The sequence below is a fragment of the Coturnix japonica genome, chromosome 5, assembly GCF_054131305.1.
Source record: "Coturnix japonica strain WE chromosome 5, WE-NBRP24, whole genome shotgun sequence".
NCBI classification, from domain to species: Eukaryota; Metazoa; Chordata; class Aves; order Galliformes; family Phasianidae; genus Coturnix; species Coturnix japonica.
Window position 1 is genome coordinate 46,586,709 of NC_140667.1, and position 20,529 is coordinate 46,607,237.

At 38.3% G+C, this 20,529-nt stretch overlaps 1 protein-coding gene across 9 annotated transcripts in view; it reads right to left on the reverse strand.

Annotated features, from left to right (window-relative positions):
* Positions 1-4,445: 4,445 nt before the first annotated feature.
* BEGAIN (brain enriched guanylate kinase associated) overlaps positions 4,446-20,529 on the reverse strand; it is a 140,556-nt gene continuing 124,472 nt past the window's right edge. For 5 of the 9 annotated variants that reach the window (XM_085550580.1, XM_015865689.3, XM_085550583.1 and 2 more), the window contains 3 exons: positions 11,396-11,503; positions 9,609-9,692; positions 4,446-6,559 (listed from right to left, as the gene is read on the reverse strand). In XM_085550580.1, coding sequence (XP_085406706.1) covers positions 5,186-6,559; positions 9,609-9,692; positions 11,396-11,503 — 1,566 coding nt within the window. In that variant the 3' untranslated portion in view covers positions 4,446-5,185. Of the gene's footprint in view, positions 6,560-6,678; positions 6,727-9,608; positions 9,693-11,395; positions 11,504-20,529 lie in introns of all 9 variants that reach the window. The other 4 variants (XM_015865691.3, XM_015865687.3, XM_015865692.3 and 1 more) reach the window with 1 other exon arrangement.

Here is a 20,529-nt window from a genome sequence, read left to right on the forward strand (position 1 = left end):
AGGCAAATTCTCATGGCAAATAATGAGTCTATGGATAATGATACATCCTCTCAAGTCACATTATGTGCAATTTTTTTTTCAATAACTAGTGCTGAGATTAAGTTTCTCCTCACTGATTATTTCATTTAGAAAGCAAACCTAAAGGAATTAAATTAGACTGAAAAGTGACACATCCAGATTTGTAGGATAAACTGCCCTGTGATATGAAAGTTATAAAAGACAATAGAAGTGGAGGAGAATTGCAATTAAAACTTTCTCAAGAATGAGGGGAAAAAGAAGAAATTTTTCTGCAGAGTGTAAACAAAGTCAGTAAATGAGATGGGCAAAATCAAACCTCAGTTGAAAGGCCACCACTACACAAGCAGCAAATCTTTAATTGCATGTAAACTTAAGTTATTCTTTTTAGCTTCAGCTGGATGAAAACACTGTAGCTAAGAGCAGCTTTGCCCATACAGTAGTGGAAAATACAAAGAGAAAGCAACAGTAGAGGACTAAGTGACATGTCATTAAGAGTACTCAAGTTGCTACAGTTGTTTAATAACAAAGAGACTCTTTTAAAAAGATATGGAAGAAAAACTGAGACAACAATGAATATCTCCTGATAATGTTAATATAACACCACGTGAACAGGAACAGGCCAAGATTTTATCTATGCAGATCATCCTGTCTGGCTCATGTTCACCGGGAGTTAGTGCTTATATTGAGAACTGGTAGATCCTGGGCGCATTTGAAAGTAACAGACTGTAAGAATTACAAGGTTTTAAATGTGAGTGGGGAAGAATAATCCTATAGGAAAGTCTAAAGGATGTAAATTAGTACATTAAAATTAAAGAAGGGGAAATCAATCTAAGCTGTATAATAACGTCCTGTGACAGATTTTGGAGTGAAAATTCTTTTTAATTAAACTGCTAGAAGGGGAAAAGATTTACGTGATATATTTTCTAGATTGGGAGTAGAATTTAGAAACTGTTGAATTGGAAACTACATATTTTGGTGTTTGCCATGATTTAAACATTAAAAATGTGGCTATTTATAGGGTTCTGAAAAGTTTTAAAGGAAGTGATATTTGTGATTCAAATTTATTGAGCCTTTGATTCATTTTAAGCTTAATTTGGAATGAGAAAAATAGTCTCGCATCTTAAAAATGTTTGTTCCTTTTGATTTCATAACAGTTATGTAACATTTTTTCCTAGTGAACTGTACCCTATTTCCCTCTTTTGTATTCTTATCTGTTTTTGTGGTGTGGTTTGCTATTCACTCAGCTCCTCACTCTGATCTTCTGTTATGTTTCCATCACCAGTGTCCTGTATCATGTACTTTTGGTATCACATTTCATTCATTAAAATGACATTTCACATCTTCTGCTTCACTGCACTGTTGAGTAGTTGCCACTTATTTTCATCACCTTCGCTGCTTTCATTCATGGCAAATGAAATAATCAATCAAAGCAAAAATCCTGTTCTAGATAACTACAAGCCTTGCATGTAGAACTGAATGTGTCGATCGTCACTTGTAAAAGCAAGGTTTTTTGGTGACACTTTGGCAGTTTTATAATGCTTGAGAGAAAATCAGACTTTTATACCCATAGGACATGCTATTTTGAGGCAAATTCTCAGCCACAGGAATGGGAGAGTCTGAGGCACTTTTCTTGGAGTAAAAGTCATTTCTTTTGCATTTCTGGAGTCACAGTTAGAGAAGTATAAAGTTCATCAGACTAGACCTGCTTGAATGAGAAACTGAAGTCAGGTGCTCTAAGAACAATGTTTTAGATGTTGTCTTTCATCATCTTCTGTCCTGCAGAATGTAAGATATTTGAAGCACTGCAGAAGTCAGGTCCATTCCACTTGGACCAAAGTACAAGTCCTTCTGAACGAGACATTATTGATTCGCTCTCCGACTGTTTCTATTTTTAACCAGAGCTAGGCTCCTAAATCTTCAGTGACTTTTGAATTCATGCTTCAGAATTTGTCTGATGCTACAACAGCCATTCTAAAGCCACAGGGAACCACGGTGAGGGAAGAACACGGTTTGGAGAGAACATGTACAGAAATCCAAGTAGTCAGTCTTAAATATCTCTGACTATATATTCCTGTAATCAGCTCCATTACAGGATTTCTGAATGACTTGCTCTCAATGTGAAAACTGAAAGTAGGCACAGAATTAAAGCACTCCATACCGGAAATTGAAATGCTTTGTACCTTCCTAGCCTCCTATCTCTGGCCTTTGTAGCAGTCTGAAGAAATCAAAGCAGAATGTACCAAAATAAAGAGAATCCTTTAGTATAATCTTTAAAAATTTCTTGGATAGAGAGAAAAAACAACAACAACAACAACAAAAAAAACCCAGTTAACTGTTGTTAAAATGGTAAATCCAAGAAAAATTACTTGATTTTTTTAGTTTTTTCTCTTGTGTTCATAGAAAATATGAAAACTTATTCAGTTTTTCTGATTTAAAGGAGTTTGTAAAATTATCAGTGCATTAAACTAGCTGTTTTGATCCCTTCAGTTGAAACTCATTGCAGGGTTACGTATTGTTCTTTAACTGAATTAATTACAGAAAAAAATGTTAAGGGGTTATAGGCTATTTTGTAAAAAACACACTGTATTAATTGGCTGAACAGTCTGGTTTTAATTTGCATATTAGTCCACACAAACTGAGGAAAAAAAAGAATCAAGTGAAGCGTAGAAACAAACTGAAACAAACTTTGAAACTGCAGTAGAAGAAAAGATAGCATAGCAGAGCACTAAATAATCAGATCTGTAATACCTAAAGGAAACTAAGTTTTGTACGATTACCCAAATAGTAACTTAATGTCAGGTGATGAAGCATATTATAGAAAGGATCGGTTTGATACTATATTCCTTTTCATAAATATCAGGATTTATTTTTCCATACCTTATATATATTGAAGATGAGATATAAGTTAATTTTCACCTCAGATCCTTGTATTCATTGGCCAAATCAATGAATGTCTTCCTTAGACTGCCTATGTTTTATGAACCTGAATAAGTCAACGTTGAGTGTTTTGAAGGGGAGGTAGCAGATTTTCTGGATCTTCATATTTAGTGCTGGTCAGATTCAGCTGTAAAAATAGTTGATCTTTGGTGCTCTATATATTTTTTCCCTATAGATTTCAGTGGCTTTATTTGTGGTACAACCTGCCCCCAGCTGTGGGGGATCATAAAAGGGCAAGGTGCATAATAGCTTTCTTACAGAAATAAGCCTGACTTCAATCTGTTGCGGCTTACCTGTGTGATATTATTAGCTGCCATTGTTCTCAGCAGTGGTGCAGGTCTCTGAGGAATTGTAGGACCTTAATGCATATTCTTCCAAATAGCACAGAAAGTACTTGCATGCATGAACAGTGGTCACATTCTTATATTACCCATGAAGAATATGAATAACAGTATGTGAAACAGTGGGAATTATTGATGTCAAATGAATTGAAACTATGTCTTCATGAATTAAGACACTTACATAAAAGTGAGCAGTTTTAGTGTCTCGATTCATAATAACTTACCAAGTGGTTATTTTCAGAGAATTGGCAGAAAACAGATTTTTTTCTTCTTTTTTTTTTTTTTAAAATATATAATGGATGATAACATCATTTTAGCTTTATAGGTACTAGATTTTTAGATTTCCACAGTGATTTTACTGACTCACTACTGCATATTGCACTAAGATCCTTCCCTGCACTCCTGCCTGTCAGAGTCAATATTTCAAGTACAGGATACATGTTTAATGGATATGAATTATAAGAATGATTTTGCATTTATTGCTGTATTCTGCCTCTTACCAGGCAGCAGCACTGAAGCCATGAAGGAAAACCACAGGATTTTCCCTTCCCTCTTTCTTTTTTTCTTTCCTCTTTTTTTCTTTCCCTCCTGTGACTGCCCAAGTTGTGCACTCCTTAGTGGTGGAATGATGAGAAACAGAAAACTGTGGAGGGAACACAAAAGCTACAGGTAGAACTATGGCTTTTCAGAGCCAAGATTGAAACTGCTATAGGCCGCAGTAAATCAAACGTTCCTTAAATCTTAGAAAAGCATCTATGTTTGAAATATGTGTGAAAAAAGACAGTTGTGGAAAATAACAGTTCTAAAGACCTGAAGAGTTGTGCCAACTACATACATAATAGAGGAGGAGGTTAAGTCACAACTTTCACACAGTTTTCAAGTTTCTTTAAAGTATGCAGAGCCTTGTGCAGTGAAGTTAAAGCTATTGACAACTGGTTTGTTTTCCTTGTTTACCTTCCAAGGCCAATGAGAAGCGGTCCTTTCAATTCCAGGGGCCAAAGGCTGAGAACCACTGCTCTGCGGTTTAGACAAACTCTTTTGGATAGCAGTGTAAGTAGGAGCTTTTTTCATTAACATTTACTGGGCTGATACCACCCATATTCTGTTGTCCATGGCATGTTTTAACAAAGGATAAAGAACCCAACAAAATATCTCCACTGGTGTCTTTTATTAAGTAATGCAAAATACAGTATTAATTATGACACTGCATGCATTTTAGACAATATAAATGCAAGCCTACGGAAAATGTGACAAAGAAACCCTCAATTACTTTTGAGGTAGTGTATACAAGGAAAAATAGGAAAGCAGAAACACAGTGGATTAAAAGAACAAAATATTGGTATCACTTTGTGCATACATTAGTCACTCATAAATACATTTGTATGAAATAATTTAAGATACAATTCCATTCTTTTTTAAAAATATACTTTTTCAAATTCACCCTTCTTTTAAGTTTTGTTTTCTTTAAATGAAGAGTATGGTATTTTATCAGGTGGATTTATTTATTTTTTTTCACTGCCATCATCATGATTTTACCCTTTTCCTCCAAGAGTTTAGGCACAGATGGCCTCATGCACAAAAATAAATAAGAAACCTGCTTAAAGGGAAAAGAATTCTGCTCAAATATCTTAGGATAGTCTAATAAATACCATTTTGTTTATAAAAATATTTCAGGTTTATAAAAGAAGGGAGGGGACGGTCTCCCACATGGAAAGGATGTTAAGTGAAAAGTGCTGTATAACATTTTTGGAGAGATTTCATTTCAAACATATAGTACCATTATGAATATATATTTTATACTCCCTTTCTGAGAACCTTATGTTCACAAGAAGTATCAAACATGGTTCGCTTTCTTTTGCTCGTGGTCTTATTGCAGTTCTGGAAGATGCCTAATTCAGAAGGGTTCCGTATAGTTGTGCTTTTGTAAGGCTGTCCTTCCGACTCAAACCAGTACTCCCAGTCCGCTGAAACTGCTGCTGTTTGCTGTGAATACCCGAATGGCTTCCTTGCTCCATGGAAGACTGGTGGATTTCTGAAGCCTCTATTGAACTGTGATTGAGGGACTCTGCAGAGCTGTTGGGGCTCACGTCCACATATTCTCTTTTCAACACTGGGCTATTTTCGATGTTTTTGCTACTGCATAACTGGACAGTGATCCTTTCATTTTTTTGGTCTCTTGATTCTTTTGTTTTGTAAGCGGGCAAGTTGTCCTGTTTACAGCTAGTGCTGATGTCAATGTTCAGGCCACTGTCTGCTCTCAGGAAGCAAGAATCCACAAGTCTGCTTTGGCAGATATCATCTCCCTCTGAGCAGCTATCCGCTTTGTAACTAGCATATATGGGACTTGTTCTACTGTCTCCCGTTTTAATAGGGCTGCTGTAATACTGCTCTGAAAAGCTGCAGGGTGACAGCCTGCCAGTGTTCCTATATGAGTATGCGCCAATGTCCTCCACACTCAACTGCCTCCATCGCCCCGGTAAGTCTTCTTCTGAAAGGTTGGTGCTCCTACACTCATTCCTCATTTTCTGATTTGCTAAAGCCTGTTGTGGTGTTATGGCTGAGAAATGAAAAGGTTCATTTGCATAAGGAGGCAGAGTCCGAGTAAAAGTGGGGGAGTTCTCATTATCATCAGCAAGCTCCATGTGCTGTGCAGGTTTTGACTTGGCAAACCTTGGGCTTCCCTGATGCTCATAACCTGCTGGTGACTTTCTTTCAAACAGTTCATCTCGGTTGCTCATGTAGATCGCTTGCTGGGAGGCTGTCATAGTGTTGGCTTGGGCATTCTCCTTCTCTTCAGATGTGACGCTGAAGCTGGAATAGGAGCTGGAGGTCGGCAAAGAGGTGATGTACTCTGGAAAGGCTTCGTGAGAGAAGCTGGAATGGAAACCATCTTCTTCAACAGTACTGTCTGTGGAGTTCTGGGACCGTAGGAACCCCACATCTTTCACTTGCGTGTCCACACTTGGTCTCCTCTCCCTCCTTCTCTCCTCAGGGCAGTACAGGGCGGTGTCACTGCAGTAGATGTCTGACTTGTACTGAGGCCTCTGCCCAAGTTTTCCAGCAGGGTCCTGAAAATTGAGATCCCTTGTTGAGGGGCTTGACAAGTGTGAAGACAAGCTGTTTGGATCTGGTTTCTCCAGTACTTTGGCGATGACACAGGTGGGTATGGTATCAGCGTAAGATGTGTGGCACAAGGGGACAGAAAGGCTGCACCCATGTTTTTCCAGATGGATGCTGACTCTTTCCTGAAAGTCAGATGGCAACTGTAACATAGAGAGGTAGCAGAGGGGACAGGAGAAAAGGGTGCATATCAGTACTGGTATCTGTTTGGTTTTATGCAACACTGACATATGAGTGCAGTTTATGATATTATGTAGCTCACCGGATACGGTTCTTTGACTAATGTGAAGGCCACAGTCTCTGTGCATTTCTGAAAACAAATGTAATCAAATGAATTTAATTTATTTACTTAGCATTTAGAAGTGTTTATCTGCTTCTCTTATGAAACTTAAATGATTCCTTCCAAATTAATTTCAGTTGGATCAAAACAATCTAAAAAACAGTAAACAACCACCTTAAAAAGGCATGTGGGGAAACAGAGCCTACAGCAGCACTTTCCAGACAGTCTGTTAATGTGTTTTTTTGAACATGGGATATGGAAGTCTCTGCTGGGATGAGGCAAGAAAAGGAAGAGATTAGTTGTATTGTGTTCTTATGGCCTTCTTTGAGCAACTATTGCCTCCAGCCCACTGCCAAATTGTCTCCTGCCCTTTGGTGTCACATTTGATAAGTGATGATATTTGAAGAGATGGAAAAGTTGGTTTCACTGACACTTAAAGCGATGGTACTGGTTGCTATGACAAGAGTGTTTCTGTGCTGGGAAAAGAAGCAAATGAGCAGCTACCTTATCCCAGCAATCAGACCATAACTTGTCAGATTGACAAACCTTATAAGCGTCCTCTGCCGGCAGCTGCTGTTGGCTTCTTTTTGGGTCTCTTACTATACCAGCTGAAATAAGAGCTATCACTATTATGACTCCTATGGCAGACTACTCAAAATTAGTCAATAAATCTGTTGTGCACCAAAGACTGACTGTTTCTGGAGAAAAATGAGAGACACCACTTTGTATGATGCATCTCAAAAAACTCAGTAGGTAAATCCTACACAGGTATAACCAAGCATTGTACCGACTATACATATACTTCTTTTTTGGCCTTGCACGTTTCAAATCTCTACCACTGGTCCTGCATAATGAATGCTCCACAACAGCTGACTCAGCTTTTCTTGCTAAAAATCCAAGGAGCTCCTGTTTGGGCTAAATCTGTAACTGGGTTTGTGACTTTGGGTTAGCTACTTTGATATCTATATTGGTTTATGCCACTTAAGAAAATAGCCCCTGAATTCTTGGTGGGAACCCTCTCAGCTTAGGTCTTTTTTTTAAGTGGAAATCAAGTTTCTCCTTACCAAATGGCCAGTGGTTACACTTTAAGCCACAACTTTCACACACACTCCTTAACTTTGTTTCTCTAGGGGAGATAGCTCTAAAAATATTGAGGTAGTCCCACTCAGCACCCCTCTTTATCCAAGAAAAATTCAAGTTGTGTACTGCTTCCAGTGATATCACATTGTATAAGGTATGGTGTTTCTATTTTAACTTCTCTGTGAAGTGCTTGAAGATATTTTAATGCCCAAAATTTAGTAGTATGGTATATTGTGAAATGACATCCTTGTTACTGTGGAGTAGGATGAGTGTTTTTTCTATAGTATTTTGGATTAATCATTATGTTGGTAATTAGCTCATATATCTTCCACTGGAAATAAAGCATATAAGATTGCCAGTCTGCTGGCAGACAGAAATATTAGTCATAATAAGTACAGATGCAACAAAGATTGAATAAACAGTAAGTAAATAAGGCTGCTGTAAATAGCCATGAAAGTGCAGAAAAGAAATACAGTTCATTTAATGTGAAATTCAGTATTGGGCAACTAATACTTGGTTTCCTTTAACACTACTGTTTTGCATACATCATTTATACTCCAAAATGTATTAAAAGAAATCATATTTTTCTTATTGTACTGGATGCTGGAATTAAGCAAATGATATTGCTGTCATTAATATATTGTTCAGTAGTTCAGGTTTCTTGGTAATATGCAATATTTTTTTTCGGCAATATTTGTGCTTGTGAGGAGTTTATTGACTATGACAATATTTTTACTCTCAGTACATTGATCAATACTCTGAGTTGAGAGTGAAGATTGCCCATTTAATTAAGTGTATAACAGTCTGTGAAACTGTGGGGAGATTCCAGTTTGTGATGCCTCTCTGCGAGAGAGCTTCTAAATACCTTTATGATTCTTACTAATAGGTAGGAGGATTTTGGTATGAGTAATGTAGTGATGACTCCTAGATATTAAATGGTAAGTGAAGTCAGCCACTAGGAAAAATAATGGCATCAGAATATTGGCAAATTTGAAGGTTTTGCTTCAGATCCAGGACATTGTTGCCCATGTGATGGAAGAATGTTGATCAGTCCTTGTCAGATTTGTTTAGTGCTTTTATTAAGTTTAGTGGCTTTGAAATGATGTTTGGTTTTGCATTATTCTGTCACAGAATTGCACAAAAGAGGCCATTGTTGGGGATGAGTAACCTGATGAGGCTAATCAAGGGAAAATTTTTCTCAGTGACCTTCAGCAAACCAATATATATGAGGGAGGTGCTATTGCTTTGAGTTGGCTCCTGCATTTCCAAAGACTGCCTTGTTGGTTGACACATTTGCCTCCCCTCCAAAGATTCTGTTCCTTTCTTTGGAAGTCAAGAATATTAATTAAAGTTTATACCTTGGAATTCAATTAACCAGCGCTATGGTTGCTTTAGAAAAATATTTGCCAGTCTGTTTCAAGATTCAGAGTTAGAATTAACAGGACTGGAAAATAACTTCAGGAAGAAGACTGATTGAATTCTATCATGTCCCCACTCCTCTCCACAAACCCCAATATTTTGCAGCCTAGACTTCTCACCACTTTAGTTTCATGATAACTTTTACTACGTAACACGTTCAGCAGAGACACATTCTGTTGGATTGCAGAGAGTATCTTCAAGTTCCATTACTGCCTGTAATCTTGTCAGCACCTCCCCAGCTATACAGAATAGCAGTGGGTGCACAAAACCCCCAGGGCTGCTTAAAGGGTGAATAAATAAATAAATAAATAAATCAAAGCCTAAGGGGCAAACAAATTCTGGAAGTGATAAAACAGCCAGCTTTCCATGCAATATTTATTTCTTCAAATATTCATCAGGTTTAGTCACATTACCTCAGAAAGTTTATGTGCCCTGTCGTAATTCTTGCTGCACTGGAGCAATTGAGCAGCTAAATTGCAGTCCTTCCTATAGAGTTCCTGGAGGGGGAAAAAAAAGAGAAAAGAAAAAAAGGGGAAAAAAAAGCCTGTTTCTTCAAGTTTGCAAACTTGTGGCTTTCACCCATGCCCGAGAAATGTTTCAGAGTTTGACTTTGGGGCAGGTTGGAGCATACTTCAACTTTTAAACTCATTAAGATTCTGTTTTTCTTGTGTGATGCTGACAAGTTTGTCCCTTTGCTCTGTGAGGGTTCATAAAATTACCAAAAATTAAACACTGAAGCTATGGAGCAGTAATCTGCATTTCAGAAGATGAATACTTACCGCTAGGAACTTGGCTTTATACTGTTAACATGCATGGAACTATGAGGGTGAAAGTAAATATTATATTTTAAGCAAAAAGAAAATTGAAGAGCAGATGATTTTTACTGACTGTTATCCAGATCAGCACTGAGATGCTACTTTAGAAAAACTGCAGAAAAAATCTTATGATTCTGTACAGAGATGTGCCCTCAGCTCATATTTCTTCTTAATTTAGTTTAAGGCATATGATTGTAACTGCATCCTTCAACCGGTATCTTTGGGTCCTTGTGGGTAAGAATTACATGCTGCTTCTGCTCAAGGTGACATTAAAAACTAAGCTGACTTCCAAATTGACTTCATGTGTGGCAATTAGACAAAGAAAACATTGATCACTTTGGCCACAAGGTTGTATTAACCTGTGAAAATAAGAACAGATTTATCAGGAAAAAATGTTGAATATTGAATTTCTTTGAGTTGCAGAGTTTTACCATTCCACTTGTTCCTGTAAAAAATGATATGTTTTCTGCTAAAAGGAAAAGTGGAATTTCCCTCTACTTAAAGTTATTCTGTAATAATAAAGAGAAGGATGTTGCTGAGAGTCCATGAGGCATGTGGCCAGTAAAAGTATTTTCCTGTGATCATTAGTTGATTTATAACTTTGTTTTTAAGGGTCCTTAGATATTTCCATGTATGTATGTGTCTGTGTGTGTCTGTGTCTACATGAGCTTTACACATGGTGTTTTCTCCTTTAAATTTACACAGGAGGTAGATTTCATTTATGTAAGTCTTACATTTCATGTCACTACACACAATCTTTATTCCTGAAAACAGATGCAAACACTAGGAATCCAAGAATTAAATTTAGAAGCAAAATCTGTTACATACGTGCTTGGTTCTGGTGTGCTACATGCACATTAAACACATACAGTTTTGCTGTAAAATGTATAACATATACAAGTTCTGCAGTTCCCTTATGGCACGTAAAAATGAAGTCAATCCAGAACTGAATCCTTTCTTTAAAAGCACTGAGGCTCTGTTTCTGTGAAGTGGTTGCCATGGAGAGAGCAAAAAGCTTTTCTTATTCTATTTTTAGCTACTTTAAAAATTACTACAAAAAATTTCTTACTAGTTGGATGTGCCACATGTGTTTTGTGCTCAATATGCAGTGACATTCTGTATGGCTGGAGTGACTTTATGTCTGTTTACCTAGGTGGTGATGAGCCACATCAATGGCATCTACAACACTAATCAAAAACTAAAAAAAAACTAAACAAAAAACTAAAGTTGCAAAATGGCAGGAACATCAAATATGGATTTTAACTATATAGGTGGCAGTTACATTTAATGTAAGCAATAAGAAATTCATATAATTGCATAGGAAGCACATAGCCTAATTTATTAGTAAGCATAGTCTCAAGACATATTCATAATTAAATACTTACATTGTCTTCTGACAACTTATCTATTGTCACCTTGGCTTCTATTAAGTGATTATTAAGTGCAATTATTTCATGGCTCAAAGCCCGCTTTTCTTCTTCATAATGTTGACCCTGTGTAGAAAATGGAGTAGTCAGTATTTTTTCTACTGTCAAAATATTTCAAGTACTCAAAGCTTGGTCTCATTCTCAAACTTAAGGAAAAACACAATGGATCCATATATTTATGTTTCTACTTTTTTGCTTTCTTCAATCAGCAGATGAGGCAATGTACGCTGAAAAACAGGGTGCTCAAATTAAACTCACACTAAGCACCACCATGGAATGCTCTAACTAGCCAGTGAAAAAGGATTCAATTGAGGTTAAGCTGTTCATTGTTCACTATACTTCAGAGTTTCTTGCCTAGAAGAGGCTTGAGCTGCTCATGGCTTTTGCTACAAGAATGTTGCTTAAGTTATCCCGTTAACTTCCATACTCAATGACATGGAAGAAGAACGGTATTTAAAAAGTAGCTGTAACTGAGACATTCTCTTTTTTTTCCGTTGACTATGTGGGCTGTTTTAGAAGTCCTGTCTTGCCATTTCTCAAGATGAATGTTTAGCTTGTATGATAGCAGAAGGTGACCCACTGTGGGATAATAAGAAAAGAGCCTGATTCAAACTTTTTGCTGCTCACCAATTTAACCTTCTTACCAGTAGGATGTAACTTTTCACTATAAAAGCAAAGAATTTAGCAGAAAATTGAAGTGCCAATGGCCCTCCCCTTCTGTCCCATTTTTGTATTGCTGTGTTTATTATACCACCTTGTACATAAAAAGTATTTTATATATGTATTTTATACATAAAATATAAAAATATGTTGTAATGATCATTTTTAACACTGCTATTAGCTTTACATTACTTTAAAAATGTATGGTACCTTCTGTGTGTCCTGTCTGGGATCAAGGCAACTGCCTTGTGCTCTGTGCTGTACAAAACCACAATAAAAAGGTCTGCCAGTTTTCTATAGGATTATTTTAGAAAGGAGCATTATGATAAGATCAAAAATTAGGGTAAACTTCAATGTATATCCATTTTGTTTTGGGAAATTACTCCAGTGACAAGTTCACAATCACACTTTCCATTCTCAGATCATTGGAGTAACTTGTGAAAGATTTTATCCAGCAGGCTGATCACATTAGCTACTCAGACTTCTAAAATGCCATGTTGCCAGGGTCACATGAAAGTCTTATCAGCGCATGCTCTGTATTGTCAGGTAGTTGACAGCAACCGGAGTTTGTGCCTTGAAGCCACAAAATGAATATCAAAGTTAATTATCTAGATGCAAAGCACCAACATACATTAAAGAAGAGTGATTAAATTAGAAGTGGCAACGCATCCTAAGCTGCTGCTTAAAGAAAAACGTGTTCTAAAATGGTCTAAGTGAGCCCATAGCTTGTTTTAAATAGTGGAGATATGACTGATGTGCTATTGTGAAGGTCAGGCCTAACCTATTCTAATATCATCTTTAATGTCACCCTATTTTAATGCTTCTATTTTCTAGGGATGGTCTGCTCCTGCTCCTGGAGGTTGATTCAGCCTCAAACCTCTCCTTCTGTCCAGCTCTTTGATCACCTCACCAGCGCTCCTGCAGGTTTCCTGGGGACTGTTGTGGAAAACCAAAGCATAGCTTGGAGAACTCACAGAAGTTTCAGCCTCACTGGTTTGAACAAGGTGCATGATCTTAGAGGCTGGGTTTTTTATTAGGCAGTTTGATGTGGTTTTGTATGAGGCCCTTAGCTATCATTGATTTTAATACGAATTAAACACCTAGGCACTTTGTAAACCTCCTGGACATCTGAGCTCCTCTAGAAATTTGAGAATGACTGAAGATTACCTTTGCAAATGTATTTAGCTGTGTAACGAGGTAGGCAAGTGCTATATTGGCTTCTCCTGCTACCTAAGTACCTTGGAAAAACATATCTGTTTTCTAAATCGTTTCATGCTTTCAAAGGATCCAGGTCCACTGAGTATGGAGTTAATCTTCGAAATAACTCTTTGTATTGAATATTTTATCAATCCTTGAATGAAAAGTTGTTGTCAGTGCTAGGGCAGATGATCCATAGGACTTCCTTTTGCTCTAAGGCTGATTTCAATGAGCATTGCTCTTGTCTAACCAAACAAAACTTCGCTTAGTAAATTTTGCTGTTCAGGCAAGATTGTCTAATAGAGGATTTATAGGCTCCAGCACAGACAGAACTCATAAAAAGGCAGCAGATTCAGGCTCTGGAAACAGTACTTTTTCATTGCATTACATAATACTGAATTGACTGAATTATGGTTTCATTTTATTTCAGTTACTGAAGCTTTCAGGCTGACATTTTCTAGACTTTGTACCTGACTGAGTATCATTTAAATATACATACATATCTATTTGTTGAACTCATTTCAGTCCAAATGTATACTCTCTATGTCAGGAGATCACAGCAAATCACAGCCAGCTCTGTAGTGCTGTGGAGGAGGAGGATGAGAAAAAGGGCTACTCCAGTGCTCTCCACCAGTGTGTGTTAGCATTTTTCTCTTGAATGTGTTGTTGACATAAGCAAGAAGTTCATCACATAATAGCAAAATGAGGTAGCTTAAGGATGGACAGAACTCTGGAAGGCTTTGGCACTCTGGCTGCATACTTGGTGTCATTTTGTCCCCAGCTTTAAAAGTTCACAGCTTCAGCCAGGGATTACCATGGTGTGCTTGGGGCAGCAATGGCACAGAAGCTTAACCCTGAGATCACCTCAGGGACAACAGTGCAGCTGGCAGATATGGCATAGTAGTGTTGGACTGCTGCATTGAAAGGACTACTGGGAGCTGCAACTTAGAGCTCTCAAGTTACAGACTGACAGTCATTTTTCTAGCCACAAGGATAAGGATGGAAACCTTATTCTAGCCACAAGGATGGAGTGGGATGGAAGAAGGACAGGAATCATAATATCAATGCTATGATTATATGTTACAAATGGAGATGCTTATTTTATTTATAATCACCTTCTGCAAACTTTTGTGCCTGGTAGCAAGCTGTAGCTTGCTGTTAGATGCTGCAGTGCTAGTGACCTCTCCTCTCTCTTTTGGCACTGCTCTCTATTCTGCAGGTGCTAGCAACCTATCTCCTAAAATTCAGGAACGGATCAAGTTAATGGGGTTATTGACATGCCAATAGCTTGCAGCTGGGCTGAGGACTCCTGAAGTGTGATCCAAAATGCTTTGGGTCTTTGTTCAGATATTTTTGTCAAGTCAGCTCAGTGCATCTTGCCCTGGCCTTCCCCCCAGCATAGAGCCAGCATAAGAGAGTACAGTGCACAGTGACTAATTCATCAGAACTGCAATCATGTGCCCATGTCTGAGTCAGACCAAATTCTTAGTGCTCCAGCAGTGCACAGCTCTGATATTGATGTTGGGGAATCAGGTGCTCATGGCCTTTTCTCCTAACCCATGTTTAGCATGAGCCTTGCTGCCTCACGCTCAGATTCTGCCTGAGATACTTGCTTTTGCTAAAAGGATCAAATAATAGAACTATAGACTGTTCTGATTTGGAAGGGGCATGTAAGGATCACTGAGTCCAATCCCTGGCTCTACACAGCAGCACTTCAAATCCAAACCCTATGTCTGAGTGCATTGTCAGAAAGCTCCTTGAACTCCAGCAGCTCTGGGCCATGCCCACTGCCCTGGGCATCCTGTTCTATGTCTACCACCCTCTAGGGCAGAGCCTGCCCCTAACCCTGACCTGACCTAACCACCGGTGAGACCACACAGATCTGGCTCAGATCAAACTTGCTATCAACCTAAAACCCCTGATCCCTTTCTGCAGTGCTGTCCTTCGACCTTTTGTTACTCAGTCTGCATGTATAACTAGGGTTGTCCCAGGTGCATATCTGTCACTTGCTCTTGTTAAATTTCATGTGCTTGTTAATTGCCCAGCCCTCAATTTACAAAGATCTCCCAAAACCTTGTTTTTCTTTTAGTGTGTATATATATCATAGTTAAAATACCTCCCATATAATCAGTGATCCAGAAAAATATAAGGTGTGACTTTAAAAATCCTTACTGTCTAGTCTCGGTACCTGTTATTAATGGTGTAAGTGGAGGAAGTGAAAGGAGCTTTGATAGGTCTAAACAACATGAAATACTTAATCATAATTTGGAATATACCAAATGAAAGGATTTCCTTGTGGTTTTTCATGTGTGTTACTGGGTCCACAAAAGCTCCAACTGCAGTCCTTTAGCATAAATGGATAAGATGCAGTATAACTGTTTGTCTCACTGATAACGTTTTAGTATCCCTTCTGTGCTTTCCTTTATTTCAGTGGCAGAATGTTCTGCAGTACAGTGATGTCAGCCTCTTGATCAGGGCCAGGCTGCTTGCTGTCTCCTTTTTTGCCCTGTGGGAGATCTGGTATGTGTACAGACCTTTAGATATCAGTCTCAGTTTTGCAAATGAGCAGCACTGCTCTATGGACATGTCAGCCTTTTCAAACATGGCAAAGTAAATCTGTTCTTGATGTTCCTGTAGAGAACATTTCAGTGGATAATGTTTCAGTGCTATCATGAGAATAAGTAGTCACAGCAGCGATCAAACATGAAGGCTGGCCAGCAGCGTTCCTTTGAAAATGCCTCTTAATAAGTAACACCTAAATGGCAGAAAGAGGGAGAGACATGTTCTGTTACAAATAACACTGAAGTGGTACAGTTATCCTATCCCTAGGGTCTCAACATTGAAGGACAGATGTTTCCTGCAAGGTTTTTATGTGGTATACAGTCAGAGCTTTTTTCTCCCCCTCTCTCTTTCTGTTCTTTTTCCCTTCTAGATTAGAAATTTCTCACCTTCTTAGGTCAAAGTAACACTGTTATCTTGCCACAAAAACAAACAAACAAACAAAAGCTATCATTATCCCGGGTTATGAGCAAATCAAAAAGCTGATCCTTCCCTTTTACTCAGCTCAGACCATGCCAACTGCATCCAGTTGCTACAAAGGGGAGATTAAGGACCTGGAGCACCTCACCTGTGAGGAAGTGCTGAGAGAGTTGGGCCTGTTTAGCCTGGAGATGACTCAGGAGGGAATTCATCTTTATGCATAAATATATGAGGAGATTCAAGCCCTTTTCAGCTATGCCCAGAAACAGAACAAGATGAAATAGGCACAAATTGAAACATTGGAGTTTCTGTCTGAAACATCAGGAAGCACTTATTAACTGTACAGTAAATAATGCATTTATTTACTGACAGTGCTAGCACAGGCTGCACAGAGAGAAAGAGGTGTCTCCTCCTTGGAGACCTCCATAAAAACCCATCAGAGCAGGTTCCTTGTCACCCTGCTGTGGGTGTCCCTGCTTAAGCAGGGGCTGGAGCGGATGGAACAAGAGGTCCTCTCCAACACTGACCATTCTGCAATTTCTGTGGGATTTGTGAGGAATTATGGCCTCCTTGCCTCGTATGACTGATGCAATAACATATATAGAGCATTTGTTCTTTTAATATATTTGTTTTCATATCCTGTTATTAGCAAATAATGACATCTGCCATAGAAGCAAGTGTTTCTATTATGCAAAGAGGTTCTAATGTACAATTAATACATCCCTAGGTCCCAATAAGATAGTTGAATATGTCAAGATTTCTAAGAGACCTCAGGCTAGTCTTAGTGCATGAGAACACATGTCTTCTGGAGTCAGTGCAACAGCATCTGCTTATCACTAATAATTACACTAATAACTAGGGATGTGAAAGGAGAATGTGTTATTTGTCACAAAGAAAGGGCACTCAGATGCTCTGTGCATTCTCAGTGATTGTTTAGTGTCAGTATTTCAGTGATGAGGGGTAATGACTCTGCTTTATGGAATCTGTCAGTGCATCTCTTATATCATGGTGAGACAGAAAAGCACTCATCCTATGAAGAACTGAAGGCTAGAAGAGCACTCTGTAGTCTCACCCACCAGATGTGGAAACTTTTCATAGCTGCGGAGGGTAACAGTGTGCTTAGTTCAAGCTTATATAAACTCTTCTTCCCATCCAGGTGTACCGTACTCCCTGTCAGTCAAGGCACAACTTTGAAATTAAGTGAATGAAAAGAGGGACTTCTTAGCTTGCTGGCAGAATCTAAAACGGAAACTGGGGTGTTGGTGGGGTGATTAGTTCAGAGGCATATCCAAGAAAGGAAGTGAAACAAGAGTGAGGTATAATCATGGGAAGACCTTTTTTTCCCCCTTTTCTATTCTTATGCTTAATGTTAACATCTGCTCTATTTACAAAGCTTCCCCATAGTCCATATGCATAACATTTATTTCATCAATTGACTCATAAAAAAGCAAAATATGGACTAGATTTGCAGACGTGACTAGATATTCTCTTTAGCAATTCACATTCTCAAGATTTATTGCATGTTAGTTTCTGCTCTGCAGATCTTTTTGTTATGGCAGTTAATGGGTTTGTGTGTGTGTGCATTTATGAATGCTTTGGAGCAGTGTGGTTTTACATGTGAGCTCAGAGCCTTGCTACAGATATCACTACTTGCGCTCACTTGCACCCATGGGCAGAAACTGTAATAAAAATCCTGAGCTGACAACACAAGAACAAGAAACAAGAATGGTGACAGAGTTTTCAATAAATGAGGAAACTCTGCCAGCTGAAGCCAGTTTATGACAAGAACCTTGGGGAGTAGAGCTCAGTACTGATTATTATTGGATCAGGCTTCCCAGGGAGGTGGTGAAGTCATCATCCCTGGATGTTTTCAAGAAAAGGTTAAGCATGGCACTGAGAGACATGTTATTGGGTATGGTGTGGGGATGGGTTGATAATTGGACTAGATGATCTCAAAGGTCTTTTCCAACCTTAATGATTCTATGACTGCTTGATAGCACCATTTGATGCCTTCTGCGTTTTCCGTTTTACTTCTTTGCATAATAATCTTGTTTCAACACAAGAATAAGTATCCAAAAGAGCTGTTCACCTATAGACTCGCTGAAACTAAAGTTTAAGAATGTACATTGTCATAAACAAGTAAGGAAACAGATTCAAACGTTTTGCTAATTTATTATGTAGTTCTTTGCCAAGTTACAACCAAAGTGACAGGAGCCTGCTGGGAATTACGCAGTCTGTGGCAGCATCCTGACTACACTTCAGAATGTGACACTGCCTCATCTTTGCTTCCCAATGCAAAGTAATCCCCAGGACACTCATCCTTGTCTCAACTCCTCTTCATACTGGCTTTTAGGAATGCTGTTACAGTGTGGTAAAGAGTAATGACTAATTCATTATATTTATTCTATGGTATAGTAGATATTTATTGAAAGTGATTTTCTGTTTCCAGGCTGCCAAGGGCACAGGCAAGGTTGCATTCTTCAGAGACAAATTGATGGTAGATTAAAGATTTTAATATTCTCACTTTCCTGGGGAGGTCAGAGAAAGTATGTTGATGATGTACCCTGTGCCTGAGCCCTTACCTATTGCAAAACAATCTATGTCATGTTGGAGTTCTTCCACTCAGAGAAGTTTGAGGCAACAAGATCATTCAAACATGACAGAACCTTCTTATGATGAACACATAGAAGAAAGGAAGTGGCAACTGTAAGAAGCCAGGGCTGGCTCAGAAAAGGTCTAGATTTTCTGCTGTTATATAGTTTAGTTTTTTATTTTATTGTTATTTTGTAATTGTATCTACTGACTGACTGTAGAGTGTTCATGTTTCTAGCTATGCAGGTTCGTCTGTGGCAATGGAGGAATTACTGGAAAGAGGTTGCTGCTTGGGCTCTACTTAAATGGACCAGAAAAAGTATTTCTCTGAGTAAAGAAGTAAAATGGCCTAGGGAAGCAAATAGGGAATTCTGGATTTGGAAACTTGTATTCATTTGTATTAGTTACTAATAATTTTAGTATGCAAATGCATTCCTGTTGGAGTTAACTATCTAAGCAATGAAAATTTCCCAAGGAAACAAAAGTAAGGTTAGACTATTAATGGTACTTTGCTCTTCCATACTTTGATCTGCTCTAGGAATTTTTAAATTCACATTTCCTGTCACCGTTTGATTTTTTTTTCCTGATTAATTAGATAGGTAAAAGAAAAATGAAGGTAATTACTGTCTTAAAATAACTGTTCAGCTAAATGCTCTCTTTTGGGAATTAACATGTTTCCCTGTCACAAAAGCCTGCTCTGACTGATTGCACTACTGTGGCAAGGCTGAATTTTCTTCTGTATATTTCTACTAGAGTTCAGCCACTCAAGACCTATTCTTGTGTGGAGCCAGGAGTTATGGTTCTCTTCCAGCTTGATTGTTCTATGATTTTATGAGGCTTCTGCAGACTCATATTTGCCCCCAAGCACTATTCTGTGATGCTTGTCTGGCTTAGATCAGGCTGTTGTGGGCTGCTCTGCCTTTTCTGTGGTACTTGTCCTCTCTGAGAGGACTTCAGAGTAATCAGGGAATTGGTCTTACTCCTGTTGCTGTTATTGTCTAGGCTTCTGTCTCTTGAATATCCCAGTTCACATTTAGGGCTCTTGTTCTTGTTGAAATGGATCCTTATAAGCATGTTCGTATCTGACATGTGTATACCCTACATATTCTGCTCTTCTCATCTCTTAAATGTGCTAAACACGCACTGAAACATCAGCTGAGACACTGATTGGAAAGATTTGGTAAGTTGGGTGAAATGTTGTGAGTACGTTACAGGAAAAAAAAATCAGAATGTATTTGATTTTTTTTCTGTGTGAATCAACTCATCCATTTTTATTACAAATATCCCTACTATTTACTATGTAAAATCTCATGTTGAATAAAGCAAGTTAATTTATTTTTTTTCCCCAATCAATCCCAGCTCCTTAATTACATGTTAGAAAATCCCCATAATCTCTTCTCAAGGCAGTTCAAGGGAAATTGGTTGAAGTAAGATGCTCTGTTCAAACATCCAACCTTGGACTCTGCTAAACAGTGCCTTTTTGCCACCAGTTCAACTCAAACTGCCAAAACCAAATGTAATGACTATATTAAATAACTAGTTTGAAGAAGGTCTGAAAGAGGAAAAAAAAGGCAGTATGTGAATAGCTTGGGTAAAGACGGAATTTTGCTTCCAACCCAGATAATATGTTGAATTCAAGTCTCATCTGCCTCCTGTTGAAGCCT